Source organism: Hypoxylon fragiforme, assembly GCF_022984875.1.
Source record: "Hypoxylon fragiforme strain CBS 206.31 chromosome Unknown GGS25scaffold_8, whole genome shotgun sequence".
NCBI lineage: Eukaryota > Fungi > Ascomycota > Sordariomycetes > Xylariales > Hypoxylaceae > Hypoxylon > Hypoxylon fragiforme.
This window is the reverse complement of record NW_026054763.1, coordinates 2,844,651-2,871,984: the sequence shown is the minus strand read 5'-3', so window position 1 is coordinate 2,871,984 and position 27,334 is coordinate 2,844,651. Positions and strand designations below refer to the sequence as shown.

The 27,334-nt window shown below is 47.9% G+C and overlaps 7 protein-coding genes across 7 annotated transcripts; 1 reads left to right on the top strand and 6 right to left on the bottom strand.

The window, feature by feature from the left end:
- Positions 1-419: 419 nt before the first annotated feature.
- GGS25DRAFT_534353 (FAD/NAD(P)-binding domain-containing protein) lies at positions 420-2,300 on the bottom strand (the record flags this gene model as incomplete). Its single annotated transcript, XM_049265762.1, has 2 exons — positions 420-1,288; positions 1,389-2,300. 2 exons carry the CDS (start codon positions 2,298-2,300, stop codon positions 830-832), a joined length of 1,371 nt encoding a protein of 456 aa, XP_049114251.1. The 3' UTR covers positions 420-829.
- Positions 2,301-2,346: 46 nt separating this feature from the next.
- GGS25DRAFT_505197 (uncharacterized protein) lies at positions 2,347-3,612 on the bottom strand. Its single transcript, XM_049262196.1, has one exon. It carries the CDS (start codon positions 3,167-3,169, stop codon positions 2,903-2,905), a length of 267 nt encoding a protein of 88 aa, XP_049114250.1. The 5' UTR covers positions 3,170-3,612; the 3' UTR covers positions 2,347-2,902.
- Positions 3,613-3,861: 249 nt separating this feature from the next.
- On the bottom strand, positions 3,862-7,788 carry GGS25DRAFT_505191 (fungal-specific transcription factor domain-containing protein). The gene is made up of 4 exons (XM_049262195.1): positions 5,789-7,788; positions 5,609-5,727; positions 5,297-5,531; positions 3,862-5,238 (listed from the first exon to the last, which is right to left on the bottom strand). The coding sequence occupies exons 1-4, from the start codon at positions 7,123-7,125 to the stop codon at positions 4,320-4,322; spliced, it is 2,610 nt and encodes an 869-aa protein (XP_049114249.1). The 5' UTR covers positions 7,126-7,788; the 3' UTR covers positions 3,862-4,319.
- Positions 7,789-9,494: 1,706 nt separating this feature from the next.
- Positions 9,495-11,614, bottom strand: GGS25DRAFT_431217 (Di-sulfide bridge nucleocytoplasmic transport domain-containing protein). The gene is made up of 3 exons (XM_049258659.1): positions 11,285-11,614; positions 10,146-11,140; positions 9,495-10,080 (listed from the first exon to the last, which is right to left on the bottom strand). The coding sequence occupies exons 1-3, from the start codon at positions 11,391-11,393 to the stop codon at positions 9,727-9,729; spliced, it is 1,458 nt and encodes a 485-aa protein (XP_049114248.1). The 5' UTR covers positions 11,394-11,614; the 3' UTR covers positions 9,495-9,726.
- A 273-nt stretch (positions 11,615-11,887) lies between these two features.
- Positions 11,888-14,081, top strand: GGS25DRAFT_505183 (uncharacterized protein). Its single transcript, XM_049262194.1, has 3 exons — positions 11,888-12,751; positions 12,824-13,302; positions 13,360-14,081. Exons 1-3 carry the CDS (start codon positions 12,233-12,235, stop codon positions 13,628-13,630), a joined length of 1,269 nt encoding a protein of 422 aa, XP_049114247.1. The 5' UTR covers positions 11,888-12,232; the 3' UTR covers positions 13,631-14,081.
- A 1,374-nt stretch (positions 14,082-15,455) lies between these two features.
- Positions 15,456-17,526, bottom strand: GGS25DRAFT_515677 (kinase-like domain-containing protein; the record flags this gene model as incomplete). The annotated part of the gene is made up of 4 exons (XM_049263106.1): positions 15,456-16,052; positions 16,147-16,399; positions 16,473-16,530; positions 16,755-17,526. The coding sequence occupies 4 exons, from the start codon at positions 17,524-17,526 to the stop codon at positions 15,456-15,458; spliced, it is 1,680 nt and encodes a 559-aa protein (XP_049114246.1).
- Positions 17,527-23,433: 5,907 nt separating this feature from the next.
- Positions 23,434-25,110, bottom strand: GGS25DRAFT_524974 (uncharacterized protein; the record flags this gene model as incomplete). The annotated part of the gene is made up of 4 exons (XM_049264709.1): positions 23,434-23,687; positions 23,774-24,245; positions 24,326-24,781; positions 24,916-25,110. 4 exons carry the CDS (start codon positions 25,108-25,110, stop codon positions 23,434-23,436), a joined length of 1,377 nt encoding a protein of 458 aa, XP_049114245.1.
- Between the last annotated feature and the right edge of the window lie 2,224 nt (positions 25,111-27,334).

The following is a 27,334-nucleotide window of genomic DNA, read 5'->3' as shown; positions in this document are numbered from 1 at the left end:
GTGATTCCGTTTTGCAGTTTAGTGCCTAACCACTATATTACTATCAGGACAATAGGTAAATATTTTCTTGACTACTAGAATGGTAAAACGACAAGCTCAGGGAGATGAAGCATTAACATCTCATTTTTGAAGATCGCACGGGGAGTGCTAGATGAATGTCCTTCCAGTGGCTTAGGAAGTGAAGTGCCGGCTACACGACAGCAATCAGCTTTTATCTTTTAATATAAAGCCTACCCCTTCATGCTTGCCGAAGTCTTTAGGTGTCAATGTCATGCACCCTGTTGATATCCTCATTGGTCTATGGGGAGTTTTGCCGTAACTACCGGATATACAAGCGGACACATGGGTGATAACTGCGGTGGGCTGCTAGCCTCCCCTTTTCATACACTCTTACCAAGAAGTAGTCATGAATATGCGATCTAACAAATTAATTACTCCAAGTTTGGTATCATCATCCCCTACCTGCCAAACTACCATAGGCACCTTGTAGGTGAGCACATATCTGACAAAGCCCTTTCCCAGCAAACGGCAAGGTCTGAAATGCAAACTCGTGATACCATTTCTCGTGTCTACATCTATACATATACCGATCTATATCTATATCTAGTACCTGCCAATGCACCGTAGCCCAATGCTGAATCTATCCCATCGCTATGCACGAGGTGCCCATATATATCCACCTAGTACCGATCTATACCATGTTGAAGAATGTTCGATGCCTGCCATAGTGAAAATGTAAAGGAAAAGAGAAAAAAAGAAAAAGAAAAAAATAGGAAATATCTATACATTTAAAAAGAGAGGAAAACAAAAACACAAACCTCATCCTCTCTCACTGCCACCCCGCCCCCCCATCCACCAACAACTGATCCATAACCGCCGCCGCCGCCGCCCTATACGCCCGTACATCAATCCCCAACAGAAAGTCCCACATCCCCCTCAGCCTTCCCTGGAGCGCCTCGGGGTCAACCCCCACCCCCGGCATCCTCCCCGTAACCAACAGCCCCGTCTCCGCACTATCTCTGGCGGCCTGCTCAGCGCGCGGGCGGCACACGCTATCGTAAGCCTTCAGGGCGGCGGGGATGGCGGCCTTGGAGGGCAGGCGGCCGAGCAGCGTGCTGAGGATGAGGGCCTCCTCGAGAGCGAGGCACGCGGAGGCGCCTTGGAAGGGGAGCATGCTGTGCGCGGAGTCGCCCAGGAGGCAGATGCTGTCGGTTGCGTAGGTGGGCGCCGGGCGGTGCTCGAGCTGGCAGATTGCGGCGACTTGGACGGTGTAGACGCTTAGGATGAGCTGGGAGATGTGTTGTTAGACTGGAAAGCAAGAGGGGGGGGGGGGGGAGGGGGGGGACTTTTCTCATAGAGTAAGCAGATAGGCATTTGTTCACACTCACATCGACCATGCCCTGACACATCGGGACCCTATACCCCGCAAACATCTCCCTAAACTCCTCCGTCGTGAACAGCTTCGCCCACTCCGGCTCCTTATCCCCCTCCCCCTCCCCCTCTCCCTCCCCATCCGTCTTCCCGTGCACAATAATCTGCACCTCATCCCCACCATCCACCATATTACAAAGCATCATCGTGCCGTCCCCAATCCACCCCATCTGCCTCGGGTTCCTCGGATCCAACAGCTCCCCCGCGCCCATCACCTCCTGCGCCCTCCGCAGCGGCACCTTGATCGGCAGGCCCCAGAACCCGGTGGCCCTCGGCTTAACCAGCGCCTCGTCGTCCCCCAGCACCAGCCGCCGCGTGAACCCGTGCGCGCCCTCCGCGCCCACCACCACATCGTAGCGTTCCTGCGTCCCGTCGTCAAACGTGATCAACTGCCCTTGCCCCGCCCCCAGCGCCGCCACAGACACGATCGCCTTTGTGCCACCACCACTACCCCCACCACTAGGCCCAGGACGCACCACCCCCGCCGGCACCCCCCGCAACATCTCCCGCAAAAGCGCCTCGCGGTTAACATTCCAGTGCGAGCGCTCGCCCAACCCCCTAATCCGCACCGCCGCGCCCGCGCCCTCGCCGACCGCGACCCTCGTCTCCGCCGTCGCGAGCACGGCGCCCGCGCGCTCGAGGCAGCCCGCGAGCTCCGGGTCGATGAGGGCGAGCGCCGCGGCGTCGAAGAAGCACAGGCCCGGCCCTTCCTCCTTGAAGGTCGGGCGCGTGGCGTACATGTCGACGGAGAGGAGGTGGGGCGGGTGCCGGAGGAGCCCGCGCAGGAGGGCGGCGCCGGCGAGGCCGCTGCCGATGATGGCGATGCGGATGGGTGGTGGTGGTGGTGGTGGGGGGAGGGAGGTGGGCATTTCTTTTTTTTTTTTTTTGAGAAAAAAAGAAGGGGGGGGGGAGGGGGGGATGGGATGGGATGGGATGGGATGGGATGGGTGAGGAAAACTGAGGTTAAGGTAGAGGTAGATGATGAATGCGAGAATGAGACGAGAAAGCTTGTCCGTAGGCTAAAAGGAACCCATTGCTAAGAGGTGTCCAGGAAAGAGGCTCTGTTAAATATATTCATCGTCGCATACCCAGGTGGTACTTAAAGTATTCAACTAGAAAGCTTGTCGAGTTCTAGCTTCTTTCTAGAACTCAGTCCTCGCTCCACCATTCATTCACAATAACCAATCCTTAATAACCAGATCTATAATCTCGATCTAGGTACCTAGGGCGGTATAGCCATTGAAACCAGACTCAGACTCAGCCTTACCCCTGCCCTAGCGGTGATATCGTTAGCAATGCTTCTTGGCATGGAGAGGAATGGCTTCCTTCCTTCCACATGGAATAATTCGATAAAAAAGAACGTGTAATGGTTGTTTCCATGGAAGCGTGTCGTTGTTGGTAGGGCTGATGGAATTTCGCGAGGTCGATGCTCCTTCGTTGACAAAGCACTTCTTCCAATAACTCCGGCCAATCATGTCGCCATGATACATGATGCTTCAGCTCCCCGGTTTGGGTTTCGCTGGGGTAAGACTGTTGCAATTGGTTGACAAATGCAAATAGCTCCCGCAACCAGCCCTGTGGGTAATGTACCTAGGCAGGCAGTGATGAAGATCCCTCCTAGGCATCGATATAAAAAAAACAAGAGAAAGAAAAGAAAAGAAAAGGAAAAATGACAAATTGATGCACAATTGAAAGCCCTGGTGGGAAATGAGTATTTCTCATGCTGCTGTCTTGTCATGTCGTCTTGTCAACTGAACCTTGAATGTCAGACCGAAGCCATGCAACACTCACTCCTTTTCTCAGGGGTTCGAAATCTCCCTTTCCTCTCCTGTCTCACGGCTCTTCGAACCTTAATTGTAAGTATTCCTGCGTAAATATGTAGTCTCTCCTGAACTCATTCACTTTACAAATCAAGCCTTCCTAATCGCGATCGCGTTCGGTAAATCCAGCCTACACTAGAATCCGAGCCCACCACTCATCTACCGAGCGATGGGGTCAGTGGGATTTGGCGCCACCAGGCACCGATATTACTGCACTTATCTTCCAAAGGTACCTAGGTAGATGCGGTAAACAAGCTTCAAAGGTCTATATAAAAGTCACACCGCCTACCTGTCATGATAATTAGCCAATTAGCAACAACTACGATCCAGATACTCCGTATGCGAATCTTACAAGCCACATATACGTTGCTAAAGTTAACAGTCAACGACAATGTGGTCAGAAGGGGGATGATTTTAAGGATTGTCAAGGCTTTGTTGACAAGCACGGTATGATCTTTGATGAACTTCGGTCGTCCCGGCGAGAGAATTAGGTAGTCACATTCTGCAAGAAAAAACAAGGAAAAGGGGATGGCAATCGAGCTCAACCGACAGCTGACTTAACTGGGCAATGATTGACCGTGGCTGATAGGAATGATGAGTCGAGCATGCGAAAATACCTGACAAGAAGGAAAATCAAGATTAGCAGACAACTCAGAGGGATCACAAAAAGTGGTCATGTTGAGGGGGGTGGGCTTGTTGTTGAATTTTCCATCCCAAATCCACCGTATTGCCGCTTATCTGTCTAAAAGCGACACAGAAGAGTTTCCGAGTTACAAACTCAACCATAGATCTATGTCTAAACCAGAGCGCGTTTGTATGTGAAGGGTATCATAATATTGGCATCCCAAAGCTCCAAGATCATGTTTTTTTTTTTACCCAAAATCCGCCACCCCAAACCAAGGAGTTATATTCATAAATCATGTTACAGATTTCCCTCCCGCTCACATTCAATACTCCAACGCTAGATAATCTCTTTAATCAACGGTTGATTTAACCACGAATCGGGCATAAAGCAGTTCGGGGTCCATGCCCACAACTAGTTGTGAGGCTGAGTCCAAGGATTCGAGGTCATAAAGGGCGGAAACCGGCTTTCTCGAGTTCAGTACCTTCCGGTAGCATTGGACGGCCTTGCATTGGGAACGGCCAGAATAGAGGATTCTCTAGGCTTTTGGCAGTATGTGCAATAGGACCTCGTACCCTTCCAGAGTCGACAATGGGTAAGGGGTACTGTTCTTCTCGATTTGTAGCCTGACCCTCTGCAACAATCCCTTGCATCTTTTCTGCGTGATCGAAATGAGTTTGCGATGGAGAGATAGGCTTTCCGAACGCACCCCCTGGGCCGCCGATATCTCGTGTACCCCATGCGCAAAGAAAATCGTCCTCATTGACGTTAGGTGCAAAGAAATTAAGACTGCTGGTATTTGGCCGAACTGAATTGTCTATTTCCTTGGACACACCACTGTCGGGTGGGATATCTACTTCGATGTTCCATTTCTTGGCAAGGAATTGTAAGATATTTAGCGCTTGGTGTGCGAAGTGATGACATGGTGCCATCTCTGTCAAGTGTGAAATCCCCTGCTTAAGGGATTCTGCCACCTTGGGACTTAATTTCGCGGTGGTTGTGCTCGACGGGGACGTCGGCTCTGCTTCGTCCCTGTGGCTAGTAGATAAACGTCTTAGACTATGCTCATTATCAGTATCTTCGGGCTTAACCGTCGAGGGATCCGACATTTCTGTCGGAGAAGTAGGTTGTCCCCTAATAGCCTCTGCGCCAATGGCGAGGTGCATGATAGAAGACGTGAGGACAAAGTATGGTACAAACGATGGTGTTCGTCTTAGCGTATACAATTGAGAGTATGATCGAAGCAGGCCTTGGATGGCATCGGCGGCTTGAACGCAGACGTCACGTGGAAGGATACCTGAACCAATAATTCGTAATTTTATGAGGGGCCGGAATAGGAGGAGGATAGCAAAATGATAGTACATGCTATAAGAGAAATTAGTTGAATGAGACCGATGTGAACGTCTTCAATAAGAATACATACTGGGCGAAAAGTACAGCAGGTGTAAAATTGTGCCCTAGTCGAAGAACCTCGGGGATCCTGTCGTACCAGTTCAAATATTGTGTATAGATGCTGAGTAAATCTCGACTTGAAACTGGTTTTCCGGGGGAGTGTAAGACGTATAGCGACTGGTGGACTAGCTCGCTAAGCTCGCAGAAGCATTTGTAGACGGATCGGACGTTAGATGGTTGCTCACAAGACCGTTGGAGAGGAGCCCCTATCTTCCAGATTAGATTATGTGCGAATTTCCTTTGCCAAGCAAAAACTCGACAGACTGGTGTTCATCTATTTTACCGTCATCGGTATATGGTACCCATAAAGAAGCTTCTATATCATCGATAACAGCGGGTTTAGGCGGCAAATGCGGGAAACAAGAGCATTGAGGCAAAGAGCCAGTCGCGAGGGACCATGCGCTTCGGATATTGTTAGCTAAATCAACGGAAACTAGTCAAAAGCAACTGGCGACACACTTACTGATCCAAAGCAAAAGCGCCCCAGAATGTCGCGCCCTGGACGGCTATCTCGTCATCGTCGCCCTCGTTCTGAATTCGGTGTAGTCCCATCTCGACCGCTAGTCGTATACTTTGTCCGGCGTAATACCAGGACTCGGAATCCCTTCCACAGCTTGCTTCTCGAATCGACATTATTCCTAGTGCTTGAATCGTGGTTAGATTGTGATGATTATTTTCTCGATAAAAAAGCCTTTGAGCTTCCTTAAAGAAGTGGTCACCCGCCGTACGGGGATCGTTTGGATTTGCGCGCGTATTTGGCTGGGTTGAGAATCGACACCCGAGAGCTAAGAGAGCGTTAACTAGTATCGGCGAGCAGTACCGATTGCGCAACTTTTGAAAGTCTTTGAGGAAATGCTCCTTGCTAAAAGAGGCGAATGTTGGATATTCCCAACAAAAGTAGAGCGCAAGAAGATGCTGCATTAGAGCAGCATCAGTGGTAACGCTGGTCCATGTTCCAGTGGCGATCTTCATCTCGGGAGAATTCAAAGGTGCTAAGACTTGATCAACTCCGCGATATCGAGGCGCATCTGTAGTTGGCGAAGATTGGTCTTGTAGCCACATACCGACACGCGAGGATGGAGGGGCCTCGGCCGTCCATTGCATGATATCAGGGTGTGAGTCGCTACGAGTCGACACAGTCTGACTCTGCCCCGAGAAATTCCACAGGCTATTAGACTCGAATTCCTGGTTCATGCCGTGCGCCTGGCCCGTGACTGGACTCATTCCTATGCCATTATAGCCTCCAGCGCCTGGCAACGTTCCACCATAGGTCGTCATAGGGGCTACGGCTACTCCGCTCCTCGGCTCGGTTGGTTGCGCAAAGCTAGGCAGGTTACTCCTAGTAGATGGGAAAGCAGTACCAGCATCTAGCCATTCAGAGATGCCTTGCACAGACTGTCCTTGCCGGAGCCTCTGTAAGATCTCCTCGACTAGTTCGGGGCGGACGAGAGCAGATAGAACAGAGTTGCTTTGGCGTTGCTGACGTCGCAGAGCGTCGATTTCGTGGCGCAATGTCTCCTTGGATTGTCGCACGGGGATCTCGTATATACATTCGACATCCTTCTGTGTCTTACACCGACCGCATGGCTTCTGGCCGTCGCACTTTGCGCGCTTCTTTCGACATTCGGTACATGCATTAGGCGTGACGACGCCTAGACCTCTCCTTCGCTTCGACAACTGAGAGCTCGCAGCACCACCACCAGATACGCCGGAAGCTTCAGGCGCTTCATGTTTCGGGGTGGGTCTAGACGATCCGGATGTCTGGCCGGTTGAGGGGCCACTTTCAGAGTCTCCCTCCATGGTAGAGGCTCAATCCAGAAAGGACATAGTCAGTGTAGAGAGATAGAAATTCATGCAAAAATTTATTAGGCAGGTAGCTAATATCGACTAGGAGGACTAGGAGTGGCGAAAAAGGTCTTGTCGCCTATGTGTCCTTTTTTTATTTTGTTAAGAGACCTATCTCTGTGGTTTGTTGGTGTGTGTGGTGGATTAATAGGATATTTCTCAAAGAGAAAGAGAGTTAAGCAACGAGTGAATAGTATGCGATGATTGGGACTTTGTCAACCATAGAAGTTAGTTAGAAAATGGATGAGGTGAAAATGCGCGGGGCTCTATTGAAGCTCGCTGGGAGGCGCCTCTTTGGATTGGTCAAATTCGGTGAAGATAAACAACACAATGAATACTAGGTGCTACATGTGTACTAGGTAGGTAGGCACTAGGTAGGTATGGCATATACTGCATATCTTTGTCACTAGATGATGCTTAAGAATGGATGGAGTGAAGGATAAACAGCTAAATAGACATCGTGAACATCCTGGACATCGCGGACTGTTGTGTAAGTGTTTGGTACCTGACAGGTATGTACAAGATAAGGTAAGTTGCAGGTAGGCCTGTGAGTTTATTCAGGGAAAGAAAGAAGACAAACAAAAATATAATTAAAATATCAGATTCGATCGCATTGAGTTCAGGTTTCAAGGATGACATCTCTTGCGCTAGTACCTACCTAAATCTAGTAGCGTTTAGCATTTGCAGCTTCTTTTACTTACATATCCACTCTATCCTGGTGGGGTTTTGAGGAATTAGGTTGGTTTGAGCTAAGCATGCTAACTATAGTCGGTTTAGCGTAGTTAATAGATAACTGAATAAATGCTGCTATGTACTTAACTTACTATTAACTGCATACCTAGTATTGATTATTGAAGGTCAAGAACCCCTTCGATAAATATATCATCAAATCCTAAATATGTACCTAGGCAACCGAAGCATTCATTTCTATTGAAACCAAGTCTCTCAACAGTTTCTTCCTTTCTGTCCTTACACAATCAACCTAGGTACGTCATATATCCGTACAAGATACGTCCAACAGTCACATTCAACCAAGATAAGTAAACGATCAGACCATAAAAGAACCGAAGGCGATCCAGGGGTGACAGTCTAGCTCAAGCTACTATATAACTACCTAGTAGTCGTAAGCGAATGATTTCCTTCTCGCACCACGTCCTGAGGCTAAGGCTCTCGAGTCTCCATTGATAATTCTACCCACCTGGATACACTCTTCCAGCCTCCGACCAGGAACCCCTTAAAATGCCTGGTCAACCAATGGTAGGTGGAAATGCGGGTATCATAGACGAGAACGCGGAGAAACCTAGCGCTAAGCGCAACCATGACGACAGAGCTTGTCACTGTCAATCTCCTTATGACATTGATCAGGGGTCTTCCTATCTAAGGGTGTAGATTTGCTGGCCGGTATCGTCAACTACATCCTTCCTTGGTTTCAGGGGTGCAATCTAACAGTATGGGCAGCTGGACAAATCCGGGGATTTGGGAAGCTTCGTGGCAAACCCTAACTGTTATCTATCACGGTAATAGGTCTAGTATGATCGATTACCAAGAGACAGTTTGCGTTGCTTTATATACTTTATGTCTCATTTAACTAAAGTAGGCACTTTCTTCATATGAGAGGTGAATTACCAATCAGCAAATATATAATGCCCCCCTTTTCTAACAACGATACCCCATATTCAACTATTTTCGAAATCAGTTGACCCGTTGTAACTTGTAAGTCCATAGGTGCCTAACCTAGTTGAATTCAGAGCCGGTTATCCTGTCACGCCATACCAAGTTGATTTCAAATATGACATGCTTATTTTCTCCATCTCCAGGAAAACTTGATACATTACAGCCCACCCATTTACGTGGTCTAGCCAATCAAGGAAGAATATCTATTGGCAATCTACAGACCTCGTAGCCTACACAGAACCTACACTCCTGGGATACCACCCCCATGTTCTTCCCATAGATGGAGAACTAGGCCCGTCAACATACAGGCACTAACCTAGTACCCCCCAAACGATCTTTCTACATTGATTCTACAAGTCTTCTACCGTAAATAGATAGATAAAGGGGCCTAGACATCATAGCCTGCTCCATGGATTCCTAGCAACCTTACATGTTCCCATTATTCTTCTTGAACCCTATGACTTCACGAATAAACATTATCGACTTGGTAACTACCCAAGGTGAACAATCCCAAGTAGCACGAAAGAGGCGTAGCTACCTACCTAGGCAGGCTAAGTAGGTATACTGCCGCATAACCTAGTAGGCATAATATAATTAAGCTCACGATTACAGACAGGCAAAGCAGCAACAGCCGTAAGAATCCACATTATAGATCTTAGATACTCCAAGTTCTTTTGATCTCATACATCACTATAATACTTTCACACTCATCGTCACCAAGGCGATCTATCCTTGATTATTTTATACAACAATACTTTTTATCAGAAACTTATCCGAAACTCCCGTCGCAATGAGGCCCAGTTGACAAACCCAAAGCTAGCGTAATGCTTTCTTTCTTCTCCATTATCGTACATCCCACATGAGTTCGCAAGTATCACGACATTAGTATCGCTTGACGGGACTCCTGCTCTTAGTAGGACTTCTATCTCTGTCGCCCTTGGACGGGCTTCTTCGTAAGAACGGCGTTTCTGAGGGGGGCAGGGAGTGGAATCTTTGGGGTCCATCGTCCGTGTCTGGTGTGAAATCTGGGGCCATAAGACGTCGATTGCTCGTGTGTCTTGGCGTCTGAGGCCAGTACATTTGTTGCTGAGTAGGCCCCATTTGCTGGTTGTTAGCATGCTGTGAGGGAAAAGGCCCCGACGGGTTGGGGTGCGGAATATCCGTGAAAGCGTTGGTGCTCTTATAGAGAGATCTCCCACTATATAGAAATATTACAAACATAGCAAGAATCAACGCCTGTTTCGTAATTAGCTACTTGCAAATTTCATCAACCGTCCCGATACAAATAAGTCATTACTCACTATCGTCTTGTAGGACATAGTCTCGACGATTTCGTTCAAGATCTTTGCCATCTCCTTTGCACTGCTGGACACCTGCTTGACATAGTCCGGGTTTTGATGCATACAGTCGAACCATTTATCACACAGCTCGTACATTGCCGGGAGTCGCTTCTCAACTGGGTGGCACCTGTTCTCTCGGTAGTCGTTTGTACATTTATCAATTTCCGCGAGTATATCGGCTCTCAGTGACTGCCTTTCGGTGGAGAAGTCTTGCCGCAAACCGCTGATGATAGCCCAAACGACCCAGCATGCACCACTCACGCAAAAGAGATTGAATCCGAATGTCAACCAGTATCCCAATATACTTGGCGCATAGGGGTGTCGCTGAACGGTGGCCAGGAATGACCCGAACCAGCCATCCTTTTTGCGCTTCCCTGGCTCCTTACGGGTTTTGTGCGGCTGGAAGGTACTTTCGTCAGACTCGTAATCCGACTCATTATACTCCTCCTGCTGCATGTAGGGTAGGCGGTAGCCGCTAACGTCCTTGTCTGCATTATATCGCTTCCTCTTGCGTACCTTGTCCCGAGATGCAAATAGCGTCTTCGGTATTTCGCCTTTCCCAGACGCCTTCTTGGGTGACACTGTCCTGTTGGTGCTCATCGTAGAAGGAGTTATAGACATGCGCGAGAGATCGTAAGAACGGTCATTCTCGGGGGTTTCGATCAAATCCGAGGCGTCAGTGCCGGCAGGACTAGAGTCGGCAGGTGAGAACTCGGAAATTGTATCATCGAACGGCTTTCTCGGAGTAGTGAAAGCGGGATTCCGGAATGGGGGCGCAGTTATTGTTCTCTGGAGAGCAGAGGAAGAAGCGAATATGGAGCGCTGGCTTGGCGTGGGAGGTCCTGGTTTGGAAGGCGTGCTTTGTGTGCGAAAGAAGGGGTTTTGCCCAAAGGCAGATGGAGCGTTATTCGCATTGCCGCTGGTGTTGGATGAACCGAAGAGGCTTAGATTGGTGCCTAGATTGGCATCAGATATTAGTCGAGGCTATTCACGATGCTTCCTACAAGCGCATAAAATTTGGAATTGCAGAATAAAAGGAGGATCAGGAACACAAAGACAAAGGCTTTTTCATAGGTTACAGGTCATAAGCATGTACCTACCTTTCGTTTCCGGTTTTTTGGTAGACTGAGCAAACGGGCTTGAGGGATCCATTGGGCCATTATTCTGATATTCCCAGTCCATGGGGGATTCGTAGGTTCGCCTTGCCATTTTTACCTTTCAAGAGAGCAATTGTTTACCTATAAGATAATAAAGATATGCGATATGCAATTGCCCACCTAGAAGGCCAATCAGCAAAAAGAAAAAAGCTGAGCGGTGAGGAAACCGGGGGAGCTTGGGTTTCCGACTTCTTGGGACGACGATGATGTATTATTTAAATCGGGAATTGGATGAGGCTGATTAGAAAAGTAGTTGGTACCAGCAGTTTCTGTTGGCAACGGTTAATAGTTAAGTGATTAAAAGTAAACAAAAACTTATTAGTTAATACCTTAGTATGCAATATGCAATATTTTAGCTTGTACAGTACCTTAACCGTTGAATGTTGCTTAAATCAAGGTTCTACGGTTGGTGATTGGACGGATCATGCTATGTGGGGTATCATGGATCAGCTGTTCAGCCACTTTACGCCACGACCTAAAGATTAAAGCTAGTGACTCGAGTCGCCTACTGCTGACATTTACTTATCAGTGCACAGGCCACCTCAAGTTGGTATTCTCAGTCCAATCTGTTGCTCTTCTTGTCGTTTAGTTAGTTAATACAACTTTCTTTCCATTCATTAATCTTTTCCTTTTCCAACTCGAATCACACAAGTCTTGACAAGTTTTCTTGTGTTGTTCTTTTTAAAGTACCCATTTATAATCTTCAAGAAAACTTGGAAGATATCTTTTCCTATTTTCAACATTCTTTTCCTGCTTCTTCTGTAGAGGACTAGATTGTTGAAGGTTAGGAAAGATTGCAGCCTTCTTTAGTCATCTTTTTTTCTCCGACCCAACCGCGCATTCTTCCCACATCCGGTCTATTCACCCACTCTCCATTACCCTCGAGCCGATATGTCTGACGCCGAGTCGTCTGCGGGCTCTCCTGCCCGTGCCACGAGACGCCGTGAGGAAGAAGACAACGATCAGCCTCAGGATTATGACGTCGGTCGCACCGGCGATTCGGACAAGGATTCGGATGCCCTCTCCGAAATTGACGAGGATCAGTTCGATGATTACGACCCTGATACCGCTCGCATTGATGAGAAACGTCCCGAACCCCAAGTCATCGATGAAGACGCGGCACGAACCTTGAAAGCTGGTAAACGTAAGGGAACCGCTACTAAGAAACCCAAGGAAGGACGACGCGCCAAGAAGCGAACACGCGACGATGATAATGATGGAGCTGATGGCGAGATTCTCCACACGAAGCGATCCCGCAAGACCGCTGCTGCCGATGTTCCAGAGCAAGAATCTGAACCGGAGAACGAGGAAAATCTGACGCCTGAAGAGCGACGACGCCGAGCAATCGAGCGCGCCTCTAGAAACCAAACGAAACCGAAGGGTAACAGAAGAAAGAAGAAGGATGAAGTTGTATGTTTTTATTATTCTCTTCAAAGTCTCTACATACCATTGCATAATATATTGCTAACACGAGTTCAATAGGATTTGGAAGATGAATTAGATGAAAAGATCGCCGACCTCAAAGTTCGCATGGAGCATGCTTGTCAAGCTGACAATCAGGCGCGCGAATCAGGCCAACCGGCTTTGCACAAGTTGAAGCTTCTTCCCGAGGTGATGGCACTACTTAATCGTAACAACAATCAGGCAGCTGTCATCGACCCGGATACCAACTTCCTGCAGCATGTCAAGTTCTTCCTCGAGCCCCTTAATGATGGCTCGTTACCCGCCTACAACATTCAACGCGATATCTTCCAGGCAATGACCCGACTCCCTATAGAAAAGGAGACGTTGAGGTCCAGTGGCATTGGCAAGGTCGTCCTCTTCTACACGAAGAGTAAGAAGCCAGAGGTCAGCATCAAGCGCATAGCTGAACGCTTATTGGGCGAGTGGAGTAGGCCTATTCTCAAGCGTAGCGATGACTACAAGAAGCGGCACATTGAGACACGAGAGTTTGACTACCAGTAAGTTTTCTATTATGGTCTATATGAAGATAGAATTATGCTAACAAAATGGAACAGGGCAGCCAAGCTTCGACAAGTTACCACGAACAGTCAGCTCACGCTCAACCAACGTCAGACATCCCAGAACCTCGCCGAGGCGGAGCGCGCGCGTATCCTGGCTCCTGTCAAGGACGTCAGCCGAGCCCGAGTCGCGGGTTTGCCTGCAACATACACCATCGCGCCACGCAGCACCTTCGACCCCAGTCGCGCCCAAGACTTCCGACCCATCGGTGCTGGCGGTTTGGAGGCCTTCCGCAAGATCACCCAGAAGGGGAAGAAGAAGGGCTAGTGGCGCTGAGCATCTTCCCCTACCTAGGGATCTGCCCCTCTTTAAGATTGACATTGCGTGTTTATTAAGATGGGGGAATTGTTATTGATAATGGAATGGACGGGCGCCGGTTTTTCTGCATGCATATATGATCGTATGCTGACACATCTGGAGTTTATGGTTAGGTCTTTTTCCTTTTCTTCGCCGCCTTCCATGAGTCTGGGAAGGTATCGTTACGAAGTAGTCGTTAGGAACATCAGAACCGCAGAGCAAAATAGGATGCGTTATATGCTAGTGAAAGGAGGTTGCCAGACTGCTAGGAGAAAGCCTACGTCGGTATGCTAGGGGGGGTTTACATAGTAAAGGCCCATGTACCTTGACTAGGTAGTGCTTCGTCTACATTCATAGAACTTCGCCTAAGTCTCTGACATTAATTGCGATACCCACCGCAACAGTTTCTCTGCTACCTACCCTACTTACGTACGTTCGTACGGAATAATGGATTCTCCCCTTGCTCTTAGTGTATTATATGTTACCTAGCATGTACAGCAGGCGAAGAAGCAGTATTCCACCACCAACTCCATCGATATCGTCGCCGACCTCGTCTACCACGCAATCGCCACGACGATCGTGCTTCCCGCGGTCTGGGATCCTGGTCTCGTCCTATTCACACCCTCTAGTACATACATACCTATGTACAATACGGTTTGGCTTTTTGCTTTGCTATCGTAGGTATGTAACAGCCAGCCAGCTCGCTTGTATCCTCCTCCACCTGCCTAACTGCCTAACCTAGCTATATATATGTATGTGTGTGTGTGTGTGTGTGTGTGTGTGTGTGTGTGCTATACATATGTAGTTACAGCTAGTTAGTTAGTTAGTTACACAATAGAGTTAGTTACCTACGTACAAGTACATATAGTAGGTAGGTGGGTAGGTATTGTACATGGTTTAGATATCTAGCGAGTACTACCTACCTACCTACCTACGCACATCCAGACGGATATCCATACATCAATGATATATACCGACCTATATACCTATGCCCAGCCCGCCAATAACCGCGAGAGACAGGAAATACATATCCATCCCAGTCAGTATCTGCCCTACTACCTAACCAACCTAGTACATACATCCTCGGTATGCTATAAAACAGCAGGGGGGAGAGACACAAGGGTATGTATAGGCGAGCAGGGTAGCTTCAAATCGTCCATGGATGTCATAGAGGAGGGCACCGATGGTATTCAGGACACGGCTTACTCAACTTCACCACCTAGCCAGCCACTCAAGCCTATATAGACACGTTCCTAGACACGTTACAACCTACTATACTGTATTCATATGTCTATTATATGTATCTATTATATGCAAAACAAGTTTGATGTAGATGTAAAAGGGTAAAACAAGCCAAAAATCTCAGAAGGCAATGATCTTTGAATTTTGGAAAAACATGGGGGTGGGGGCAAAAATGAAAACATGTTCCAATGCCCAACCGCCATTGCTAATATTATCTTTTGCAGTTGGGGATCGTGGGGTTTTTTTCATTTAGTTTGTCTCGTTCACTCTTTGTCACCATCTTTGTCGTCTCATCTGGCCATGGTTATTACCAACAGGCAAGTCAGAATCATAAATCATCGAACCGAAGCCCGTCTATGTTAAGATTCTCTCTTCTCGCTTCTTTCTCTTTCCTTGACAAATAGGAAGAAACCGCTCTCGCTCGTTCATCCATCCATCTCTTCCTCTCCATGGCTATGCTTCTCGTTTGCATCTTATCATTGCGAAAGGGGGGATTCCATCAAGACGTTCACCCGATTGAAGCATCTTAAGCCCCTTGCATGCGTAGAAGTTCCTATCGCTTCTTGACCTCGCATGCCCACCCCTCAATACCCTCCCCCTTACTACCGGGTACTAGTCCTTCTAACTTAATGTCCTCCATCCCCGGGGTGTCATTCAACCACGGGTGATTTGCCATGCCACCTGCGTTTGCGCGTCGTTCTGGGAGTAGTTCCAGCATGGGAAGGAGGAAGTCGGCGACTTCGGTGGGCTGGTACTCGAGGGAGTGCTCCTCGTCCGGATATAGCTCTCCAATAGCATCCTCATCCTCGCCATTTTTTCTTGCTTCCATTTTAGCCTTAGCTTTGGCCTCAGCACGTTCTCTTTGGGTCTTCTCTCTCTCTTCTCGCTCCTTCGGAGTTAAGTCTTTGTGATCTTTGAAATGATATTTCTCGCGAAGAACATCCGGTAGAGCCCAATGTCGCAGACGATGTATGTTACGCAGCTCGCCTCGCTTATTGAAGATCTCCTGAGACCAACGTCCTATCTTCCAGAGTTCTTTAGGAAAGGGGCCGAGGAGCTCAATGATTTGAGCAATATGATCGTCATCCTTGCCGTATTTGGTTCCAGACTGGGGGTCGAAGAGGTAATCGCCCGTGATTAATTCGAAAACCTGATAGAGAGATCTATTGTTAACACCAGCCCGTGAATCAATAGCGGAGAGATAGACTATGGCCAATATCAAGGAAGCTGTCCAATTAACGTACCATAGCGGCCATACTCCACACATCAGTACTCGCACCCCATTTCGCACCTAATATGACTTCTGGCGATCGATATTGTCTTGTCTGGATATCATTTGTGAAATGGTGAGAGACCCAGCAGGCATTGCCTAAATCCGCAATCTTGACGTTGATAATCGGTCCCTTTCGTTTCCTCTTTCTATTCTCACCAGCTGCCGCGCCACTCGTAGTAGCTTTATCGAGAGAAATGCCAGATACTTCTTTCGTAAGGAGATCCCTAAATATGAAAAGGAATCGTGTCAGCGCTTCAAGAATGGACAGCAACATTATAATATGCCAACTGGACTTACGCTGTTCTTTCCCTCTGCCCTTGCTTATCGGTTGTACTTGATGAACCCGGAGTCGCCGCTATATCATTTCGTTAGTGGGTCTGAATATATGTATATGATAGAATGAGACAGTGGAGAGGGGTGTAAGCTTGGGGCGAAGCTTTTGGTTGGAGGAGGGGAGAATATTGCGCCCCTGTCTAGGAATAGGTGCATCAAAGTAATGCTACCTTCTTAGATGGGGGGATGGAGAAAGTATAGAAAATATGGGGAGAACAGTAGGGCAAGGCTTGTATAGATACGTACCATCATGCAACACGGCGTTGAGGCTGCTATGTGATTTGGTTGATGGGAATAGGTTGTCGCGGTTGAAGCTCGCATTTAGAGGCGACGGCAACGGTTGACTGCCGGTGATCAAAGTACGCCTTCTCCTTCGCCCATTCCGGTTGTTCTCCTTATCGGAACTATCGCTCTTTACGACCTTCTTTACTACTTGCTCAACGTCGCCAATCTCTATCAGGACATTCTCCGGTTTTAAATCGGTATGAATTATACCGCATTCTCGGTGCAAGTAGTCCAGACCCATCAAAACTTGCTTCGCAATTTGCATGACGAGATCTCGAGGAATGCCCCGGTGTTGCCACTTCTTGATCAGGCCTAGTAAATTCTCTCCAAGAACCTCGAACACCATGCACACATGGACGCCGTTGGGTCCCTTGTGCTCGAACGAATCGAGTAGGCTAACAACATATTTTCGGCCGGGATGATTAGGGTTCGCTTGGACAATTTTCTGAAGAAGCTTGATCTCATCGATGGCGGTCTCGGTATAGTGGCTAGCGGATCGCACAACCTTCAAAGCGACATGCTTACCATTCGTATTGTCGCGCGATAGCCAGACGGTAGAAAAGTGGCCCCAGCCTAATTTTCGTACGACAGTGTATTTTCCATCCTTGAACTTCTCACCTATCTGAACTGGGTGGTAACCGCCTTTGCAATAGTCTTCAGAATCTTCTTCATCGGCGGTGTTCTCGGCAGCATCTTCAGGACCGGAGGAGGAGGTGGGAGAATGTTGATTCATGGCGGATGATAAATGTGGCGGTCTGTGTTGGGGAATAAATGTTAGCAATCATCGCAATAAATTATGTATGCGATCAATAACAGCGCGACTTTGGAAATGAAAAGGTTAGATGCGGTAAAAAGAAGTTGCAGCCAGCGCAAGCAAGCAAAGACGAAGTAGGATAAGCTAAGTAGGGTAAGTAAGTTGACCAAAGTTGAAAAGTGGCGGGCTCCAGGCTTGTGGCCCTTGGCTGAGCGAAGGTACCCCGACGGGCCGAAGCCTATGTAGGAACTACCAATCAAAAGGCCAATCAAAGCTACCAAGATGCCTAAGCAAGGCCGCAAGATAGAGATCCAGTTTGATTGGGTTTGCCCGAATTATCTTTCTTTTTTTCTTTTTTTTTTTTGGTCTTTGGTCTTTGGTCTTTGGTCTTTGGCATTTCTTGTCTTTTTCCGTGTCCTTATGCTTTTCCTTTTTCCTCTTGATGGAGATTGGGAGAGTGGGGTGAGAATATCACGTATCCATGGTAATATATGTGGTGTACATGGCAAAACCGCGGGGTGTTTCCAGTGTTTCCAGCGTATCCAGCGTATCCAGTGTATCCAGTGTATCCAATGTTCCCAATGTTCCCAATGGCAGGTAAACTAAATCAATAGTAAGAGGGGTGAGGTGGTAATAACCTTTTCTTCATGGTAGCCATATTTTCCGATATTGCGTTCTAATCTTAAACGCGAAGGCTTGACGAATAAAACAAATCAGGGATGTAAAAGACGAAGGATGTTTAAGAAAGCGCCGAGGTACTGTGCGTCTTGTAATTTACCCCAGTCGTCCTAGAGTGAAGCGCAAGGGAATGCCAAGGGTATGAAATAGATAAATAGACCGACGATCAAGGACGTCGCAGAAGTAGGTAGGAGGTGAAGTGTGGAAGTGTGATACAGGAATAAAATATATAACAACCAGATGGTCAACAGCCACGAGGGATTCAGGTGAGTTGCCAGCCGAGGAAGTTGAGCGAAGATGAAGCGAAGGAGTGGAAGGAAGTGAAAATGAGTAAGTGAAAGAGTGAGTGAGTGAGTGACTTGAGCGATAAATCGCAATGCTGCTTTGCGTGCAGCACGGCAAAGCAATGCAAAGCGAAATAAAGCAACAGGCCAAATCAGATTCAACTTCAACCTCAAAGTCAACCAAGCCAAGCCAAGCCAAAAGCGATATTGATGATCGGAAAGGTTTAGGTAAGACGTCCTGTCCCGGAGATACAGTATAAAATAAAAGTGCAATAAAATCAAACCAAATAAAAAATCATAACAATAATAAAACCTTCAATGAAAAAAAAAGGATCTTATCCATCCACTGGAATATGCGCTTGCGTGCGAGAGGCTACCGTTCCTGTGCAATTCACCCCTCCCTTCGTGGTTCCAGTCAATCCCCCCAATCCAATCAATGGCTTGACGGTGGTTGACTGTGGTATTGTTAAAGGTAGATCGGCCTATTAAGGTGGAGGGCCGGTGCACGGTGAGAAAGAGAGGAAACCCCCAAAGCTGTGGGCGCTAAAGGGCTCAAAGCACTTGAGCTTCTTCGTTTCGGGCGACTGACCCGGTCCTGCATCTCCTATCTAGGCGTCATAACAGGGTGTCATAACAGGGCCTTCAGCGGACTATGACCAGGGCTACCAGGCTGCTTAACAGGGGGTAGCAGGGGACATTCAATGGGGGCCGCTTAGGGGAGTCTTAGGGGCTTGTCTCTTTCCCCCCTCCAGCCCCTCCAACCCCTCTATCTTTATTAATCCTCGTCAATCCTCGTCAATCGGATTTGGTTCTCTGCTTATTGGTATTGTACCACCACTTGGGCCATTGAAAGGTTCAAATGTTCGTTGTGGTTTATTATTATCATGCTGTGTTTCGAAAGTATCGAGCTGGATAAAGTTGAAGAGGCCGGAAGACAGAAAAGGGAATGTGGTGAATGTGGTGCTACCGACATCGAGTGACGAGAGGTCGGCATTGGCTTCAGCCCCGCCAGTAGCATAATCGCAGAATAGCAGATGATTGACTGCCTAGGCATTCACCCACCAAACGATACGGCGGATTTGTAGATTGGCCATCAGAGATGCCATATGACCCGACAATAGTAACCTGGCTATTTCCTGTCGCCCTAGTCCAAATGTCGGATTCCGAGGAGTGGTTTGCGTTGCCTGTCCGGTGTTGACCTGATCCAGTCCTTTCTCTCGGTCCCGTTATGCTGTCCAGATTGATTCCCTATGGATTTTTTTTGCTTGACATGATACTCTTACATGTCTGAATCACTAGGATTTGGACTTCTTGAATTGCGTCCTTGCTTGCTTGCTTGCTTGCTTGCTTGCACTGGCTGCGGTATGGTCAAGTACTTACCCAGACGTGTAATGATTATAGGGCACATAGGTGGGAAACAAGGTAGAACACCACGCAAAAATAATACCAAAGAAATGAATTGAAAACTTACCCTGGTGCCGGCCCTTCAGTGGTGATGATAGGCTTTAAACCCTCCTTCTTCCTCTTCTTGTTTATCAGCGTCGGGCTCGCAGCATTTGGTGAATTTGCTGAGTTTGTGCCGTTACCATTTGCACCAGCCATCAATGGGATTGTGTTCGAAGGCGAAGTTGGGCCGGGCGTGGTGGCTGATGGGTCCGTTGTATCTTTGGCGCCGTTCATTGTTTCGTAAGTAGAAGAAAAACTTTAAGGCTAAGCTGTTGAGTAGCGCACTGTCGCAAAGGGTGAGGCGCGCTTTGTAGGGACCGAACGACGGTAGTACTATTTCGACTCAGATTTTGGATGCGGCTAGTCGCGCTTTTTGGATGGAAATTAAGTTGTGCAAGGAACACACTGTGCAGGATCTCGACGCGATTCAATTCTAGCGACAAAGATGCGAAAGTAGTAGTAATGTTGGTCGAGATGGCGATCGCATTTGTAAGATAGATGAGATCGTGGCGGAAATAGAGCTGTTGGGGAGGAATTAAGAATGCGATGCGATGGGTGCGATGAATGCGACTCTGCACGATACACAGTATGACGCGATGCTTAACAAGATCGAGTTCGAAGCAAGACCTTGACAGAACAATGGCCACACAGTAGAAATTCTGTCAAAAAGAGGAGGGGAAAAATGATATGCGTGATACGATTTCGAAAAGAAATGAAATGAATTATGATAGAATAAAAACTGCTGAGTGCGGTGTATGGGAATGTATGAGATGTATGGGATGTATGTATGATTAAGTGTTTGGTTGGCGATCAGGAGGAGAGAATTAAAAGGATTGGATGTTTTGATGCGATTTTCTTGTCTTTCTGTCTTCCTTTTCCCCTTCTTCTTTCCCTTGCACACATGCAGGTTTATTATTAGTACCTTGAGGTTGTACTGGACTCGCTGGTGTTGGACTAGTATCAAAATGAGTATGGTTAGTGAGTTTTAACCTTTTTTTTTTCTTGTCGCAAATCCCAGACGACAACGTCATAACCTTAGCAACAAGGTACTAAGCAGATTGCTCCTCTTTGACTGTTCCGAGTCCACATACATCAATGATACTACATGTATACTACATGTATGTATGTTTACTGGATTCAATGTTGTATATACCCTACATATATGTAGATATGTATGCACATGCCTACATATCACGTATGTAGGTAGACAATAAAGAGATCGCATCGCTTCAAGGTTGGAGGGGTAGGTATGTATGTATAACTTACAATGGTATATACTTGTACCTAGTATCTTATGTAGATAATACTAGATATGTAATGAACTTGATCTTGAACCTAAGTAAAGTACTAGGTAGACAAAACTGCTACGATGAGTTGATGCTGCTAAGCAGTATTTATAGAAAAAGTAAGAAATTCAATATCAAAAGTCAAAAGTCAAGTGTTATACTAAATAGGAACCGGATCGCAACTTGTCGATGAGGTTGGGCACTGCTGGAGAGTTGAGCAGAAGGGAAGAGATGGGACGAGAGAGAGATTCGATGTTGGCGTCTGATAGTAGTACGACCTAAATTACCTAAATTACCTAAATTACCTAAATTAGTGAGTGATTGTATGCAGAAACGTGTTATGCGAGGAATGAAGGAAGACGGAACGGAACGACGTGATCTGGAATTTCTTGATAAGATAAGGTACCAATCCGAATGCACAACATGACCAAGGTTACCAAGTACCAGTGACATACCTCAGTGCTGTACCGCGCCTCAATCTTAATTCGCACATGGATGACGACGTTTTATTCTACTAAGGGAGTAGGCGATGTAGGCAATGTTGAAATTCTGATAAGCAGTAACCCCAGGTATCTGATAGAAACATTACTCTACTAATTAATTGCATATGTAAGTTATGTTAGGATCTTGAACTTCAATATTCACTACCTATTTGAAACCCTCACCTGTCTAACCAACCACATCTCAGAAACTTCCATCACCACCAACTCTCTCTTGAAGCTTCTTTCTATTCGTTACAGCGTGTATTCTTATGTATTTACTTGAATGGCTGTATACCTAATCAATGTGTTTGTGTGACAAGACAAATGTATGCGCCAAGTTGCTGGTTGCAAGTGCTTCTTCGGTGGAACGAATACTACATATGTAGATCCGGAAAAGATGCTGAGTGTACATAAGTAAGTATGCTTCATTCATCATATTCTACCCAAAGGTTGCTTGAATGCCCCTAAATTCTATAATAAGTTCTATAATAAGCAGATTATTTGCAACCTTGTTGAAAATCTCTCATGTCTTCATTGCTTTAGCAGCCCATCCAATCCCACATCATCTTCTTCGAGCAGCAACATTATACGACACTTCGTTCAAGTATACTTCCATCTCATTTGTCGATCCCTGCCCCGCGTTGGGTATCTACAAGCGCTCGGCATCGTCTAATTGGGCAAACCGGCAAAGAGTGAAAAGGAAAAACAGGACCTAGACCTGAATTCAATTCTCTCAGGCACTCGTCCCCGTTTGTCTCCCCAAATATTTCTTCTACAAGACCGCTCGACGAGATATTTATTCGCCGGCCATTATCCACGCATAGACGTTATACTACTACCTACCGTGGTCATGAGCAAGCTAGCGTTTCGTCATTTTAGATCATGATGCTCTCTGCATCACCCGATATAGGATGTCTCACCGTGTGAATCCACGAAACAAGTATTCTAACCCAGAAATTTGGAGCTTTGCGCACTCACGAGTACCGGCGCTAGAAATTTACCTAACCTAATAAGTTCTTCTGCGTAGCCAAGCAACGTGGACAGCGAACAGCACAAACACCTTGGATAAGATACCACTACATTACCTACGATAAACTTAACAAACTGGCAGCTTCGTCAATGGCGTCTAGTACCGCATAATCTTTCGCGCCAGCTGTCACCAGTTTCAAGCTAAAGCACGAGTATCAGCAGCTCGTGTTCTCTGATATTGCCTACTACATACCGTAGCTTATATCGGAGGGGCGTACTTCCTACCCTTCCACATTGGTCCCATTCGAAGCGCAATTGCATCATCAGCCACCCCTCCGCACCCTCCACTTGGCCTGCCGACCGCCCGAGATGCGCCGCGTGTTTGTTCCATTGGACGAGGACCTGACACCTGAGAACTGCCAAGCTCCCCCCCCTTTACGTCGAATAGGGGCATCTCACGGTAGCGTTCACCGGGGCAGCTGCGGAACTCGGATCCCAACCCGTCCCTGACGCCACCAATTGTCTCTTTTCATGATTCGAGGCGTTTTGTGATGTCAGTTTGAATGTGCAATAATTCCGTTGGTCATCGGACATGGCCGACGATTTTCTATCCACGTGCCATGGTGGCAGTTTATTTTTAAAGGAGCCAACTCATATAGATTATAAACATGCATATCTTACGAGAGATCTAGCTGGATATGATAAATGAAAAGTATTCCAAAAAAAGAAATTGCTACCATGTTAGAGCTCTTCTTGTATGTCAGAGCCAGCCTTGCGAGGTGTTCTTATAAGCAGCAGCGTATCCTGTCTTCCGTAGACCCATTCCCAGCTATTTGACTCGTCGTCCCAGTACACATCCTCCTCCTGCGGGAACATTATGGTTCTGTTCCTCTCGGGGACGAAGTGTTCCGCAAAAAGCTCAATGCTGTAGTATGTATTCTTCAACAATGGAAGATCACCGAGTACCGGAACGCTGTCCTGCAGATTGGTCATGCCTGCGAACAGAATAGTTAGCGAAAAAGGATTAGGTAGAAATTTGAAATTAATCGAACATGATTCGAGGCGCTAGGTATAGACTGACCGATAACCGTCCCGGCCGAATGGCCCCATTCTCCAGTCGCGTGGCAGTATATCTTGCCCTCGATCCCCTCGCTGCGCATCTGCCCCCTCGACGCCTTCAGTATCTCGTTGCCCGTCAGCCCGATCTTCATGTTGCTCTTCACGATGTCCTGCAGCCGGTTCACCTTCCTCAGCCCCTCGAGCATGCCCTTCGGGACATCGGCGTCGGTCTCGCCCGGGTACAGCACGTACCCGAGGTGCTGGGTGTCGGTGTTGAGACCCAGCGCGGTTACGCCGAAGTCCGTGTGGATCAGGTCGCCGAACTGGATCGGGCGGTCTGGTGCTCGGGGGTCGTCGAGGAGGGATGGTTGGTGTGGATGGTGCTGGGTGGCGGCGACGGGGAAGCCCTCGCCGGTGAGGATGTACACGCTGGGTTGGAACCAGGTCGTGTAGTTTAGCGACTGGATCTTCTCGCGCATCCACCATTCTACGTCCTAGGTGCGCACCCATTGAGTCAGCTCATTATTTTGTTCCCTCTCCATATTCAAGCATCTCTCCGTTGGTAGGTACTTACCCAACTCGTAGACTCCCCCGGCACAATAATCTTCTCGCTAAACCCCTCCTCAATAATCGCCCACGCCGTCTCCATCATCCGCCTGTACCACGGCAGCCTGCCTTCCACCATCGTCGCCACGACCTCGACCCCCAGCATCGGCTCCAGCACAAACTTCTCCCTCCACTCCTCCCCGACGCCGGCTAACACCGCGTCCAGCTCCCCCGCGTGCAGGCCCCCCGAAAACGCGATCTCGGGGTGCGTGTTCAGCGCGATGGAGCGAGGCTGCTGCTCCCCGAGGATGCGGCGCAGGTCGGTCCACACGAAGTCCGTGTTCTCGACCCAGGAGTAGTGGGCCGGCGCTCCCGAGGCGGGGGAGGCCAGGAAGAGGTGCGTGGTGCGCCGCCGCGCGGAGAACTGGGTGGCTTCTTTGAGGGCCCAGAAGACGGTGTCTTCGGCGTACTCGCGCTGGCTCATCTGTTGCTTTTGTTAGACACGCATGGAAAAAAAAAAAGAAAGAAAGAAAGAAAGAAAGAAAGAAAGAAAGAAAGAAAGAAAGAAAGAGAAAGGGGGGATAAGGTTTTGTGAGTAGAATGAGACGAGAGACGAACCAGCCAAGCGTCAACGCCGTACTTGCGCAGCAAGCCCGGGATCAGCGCTATGCGCTCCTCGGTCCAGCCATCCAGAAGCTTTGCTTGCTCGCGCAGCGAAGGGAGCGTTTGGAACTCGGGCGCCTTTTCCGAAGAGGCGCTAGCTCGCACGTGTACGGCGGCGAGAACAGCGAGGAGGAACGTGGGGCCCCGCATTCTCACGTGTGACGGATTGTAGATAGTACAGTATCTATATCTCTCGAGCAAAAAAAAAAAAAAAAAATTAATAAAAAATCGATCTGTGATCTTCGATTACCTAGGTAAATCGATCTCACAGCAAGTCAGTTGCTGTCGCAACAAGAGCCAACTCAAAGATACCTAACCTAGATGACTGTCTTAGCAGATAATTATACTAAACTAAAATGCAATCCTATCTGGCATATCAAGAACCCCGTTGTTCTTGTGAATTGTTCAAAACAACACACAAGTTGTTACATAGAGACGATGTTTACACGGAGTAGTTATCTGGGGGGGCGGCGTTATCGTTCGGGATCGGTTACAGATTCCGATCTAGATTGGCTGGTAGCTTGGCAAAAGACCACTATTTATCCCACCTTCCCTTTTAGGAAAGTGCATTAGTAATCGTGTCATGTGATGTATAAGACGTTGTGCTTCAGCGACTTCAGTGTCTACTGGTAACTACTAGGTTAGGTAAGTAATAGGTAGCAGGTAGCAGTTAGTACTTGAGTATTATGGGAGTTCTTCTTCACATCACTGGTATCACCAGAGAATGTAATGAAAAAAAAAAAGAAAAAAAAAAAAAAAAAGAATCAGCAGAGCTGTAGTGGTTTCAAAAATTGGGTTCATTTGAGGAGTTCAGAAAAGAGAAGCTCCTCAGTATAGCTTCAAGTTCAAGTGTAGCAGAGCTAGAGATTAGCAGATAACAAGAGTTCAAAAGTTTGATGAGGGTTTGTTTGTTTGTTTGTTTGTTTGACTTAGCTGTCCCTCGCCTGTTATACCCTCACCTCGAGCACCCAGAAGTTGCCTGCTCACGGGATGTCAATCCCTTCTAGCAACCTCCGTACGACTGACCTTTCATCCATCACGGTCTCACCAGCTGCCCCCCTGGATAGAGCAGCTGGCTAACGGGGTTTCATTTCCCGTCCTAGAAACCTTTTCATCTCGCCTAGTCGTGAAAGGACGAGAAGCGCCACTCGGATCGGTGTGTTAACTAGGTACCGCGGCATCGGGGTCTGACATGTAATGTAAGCAGGGCCCACTCCATCCTCCCCGTGAGCCCGCCGGGAACCCCTCGCGCTCCAAGGGGACGGTATGTCTAGGTACTACCACCAGGCCAATACACACGACCTGCGAGAAGCCCGAAGGCAACCCATAGCCCAGGTAAAAGCCCCCCTCCCCAAAGAGAGGGGGGCGATCTCCCGAGTCGGCCGATAACCCCAACGTTTTTTATGGCCAGCTCGATGCTGTAAAGTGTACCCGGACGTACCTTCCTAACCACGTTGGCGTCGTCCCTAAATCGCACTAGCCAGATGACACGCGCCGTCGGTATTTTTTTGGATTTTTTTCTTTTTCAACTTCCCTGCTCCTATCACTTCGTCTGCCTCCTGCGAAGGTCCAGGGACCAATGGCCGAGCCGAAATTACCTGTCGTGAAGAACCCTCAGTCGAGTAAAGGGGTTCGACTGGCATCGGTTTGACTAGAGCGAGGGGGGTGTGTGTTGTGCTCTCGAGGTGAGGGTATCGGTAACCCCCAACCCAATAGATGGCAAGGCCAGAAAAGAGATTTTTTTGACCTTGCCAACTAAGAGGAGATTCAAGCGGGGGCAAGCTCGAGGTCCAAGAGCCAAGGCTGCCAATTACCTCGGTGAACCGCCTGTTGGGAAGGGGGTATTCTCGGTCGGGTCATCGGGTTGTCGGGTTGTCGTTGAGTTGGTTTGTCATTGAGTTTGGTTATCGTTGGGTTTGGTTGTTGTCGAGCCGGTGTCGGATCCTAAGAAAAAAGTTGTGAGGTAAAGATTCAAGATTGAATGTGAAAAGGAAAACAAAAAAAGAAAGAAGGGAAAGGATTGGAGATGGATTGGGTCAGTTGTACGTACCTGGAGAAAAAGAAAAGTCCAACCATCGGAAAAACAATCGAACTCGCAGACGGGTCTTCCAACTACTGACCAAATACTGAATGTTCGTTGGGGCCCCTAAAAACTACTGGCCCTGTACTTGCTTTTCCCCGAGAGTACTAAACGTTCCGAGGGAATTCGTAAGTAGGGGTGGTCCCAAGTACTAATCGTTCCTCAAGCGTCCCCTTAAACAATAAGACCCCCCAGGAATCCCGAAGGGTCATCTGAAAAAAGTGTTAGCTCAATTGAAAAAAAAAAGAGAAGTAGATGAGGGATAGGAGAAGGTGAGAAGGTACTTACATTGAG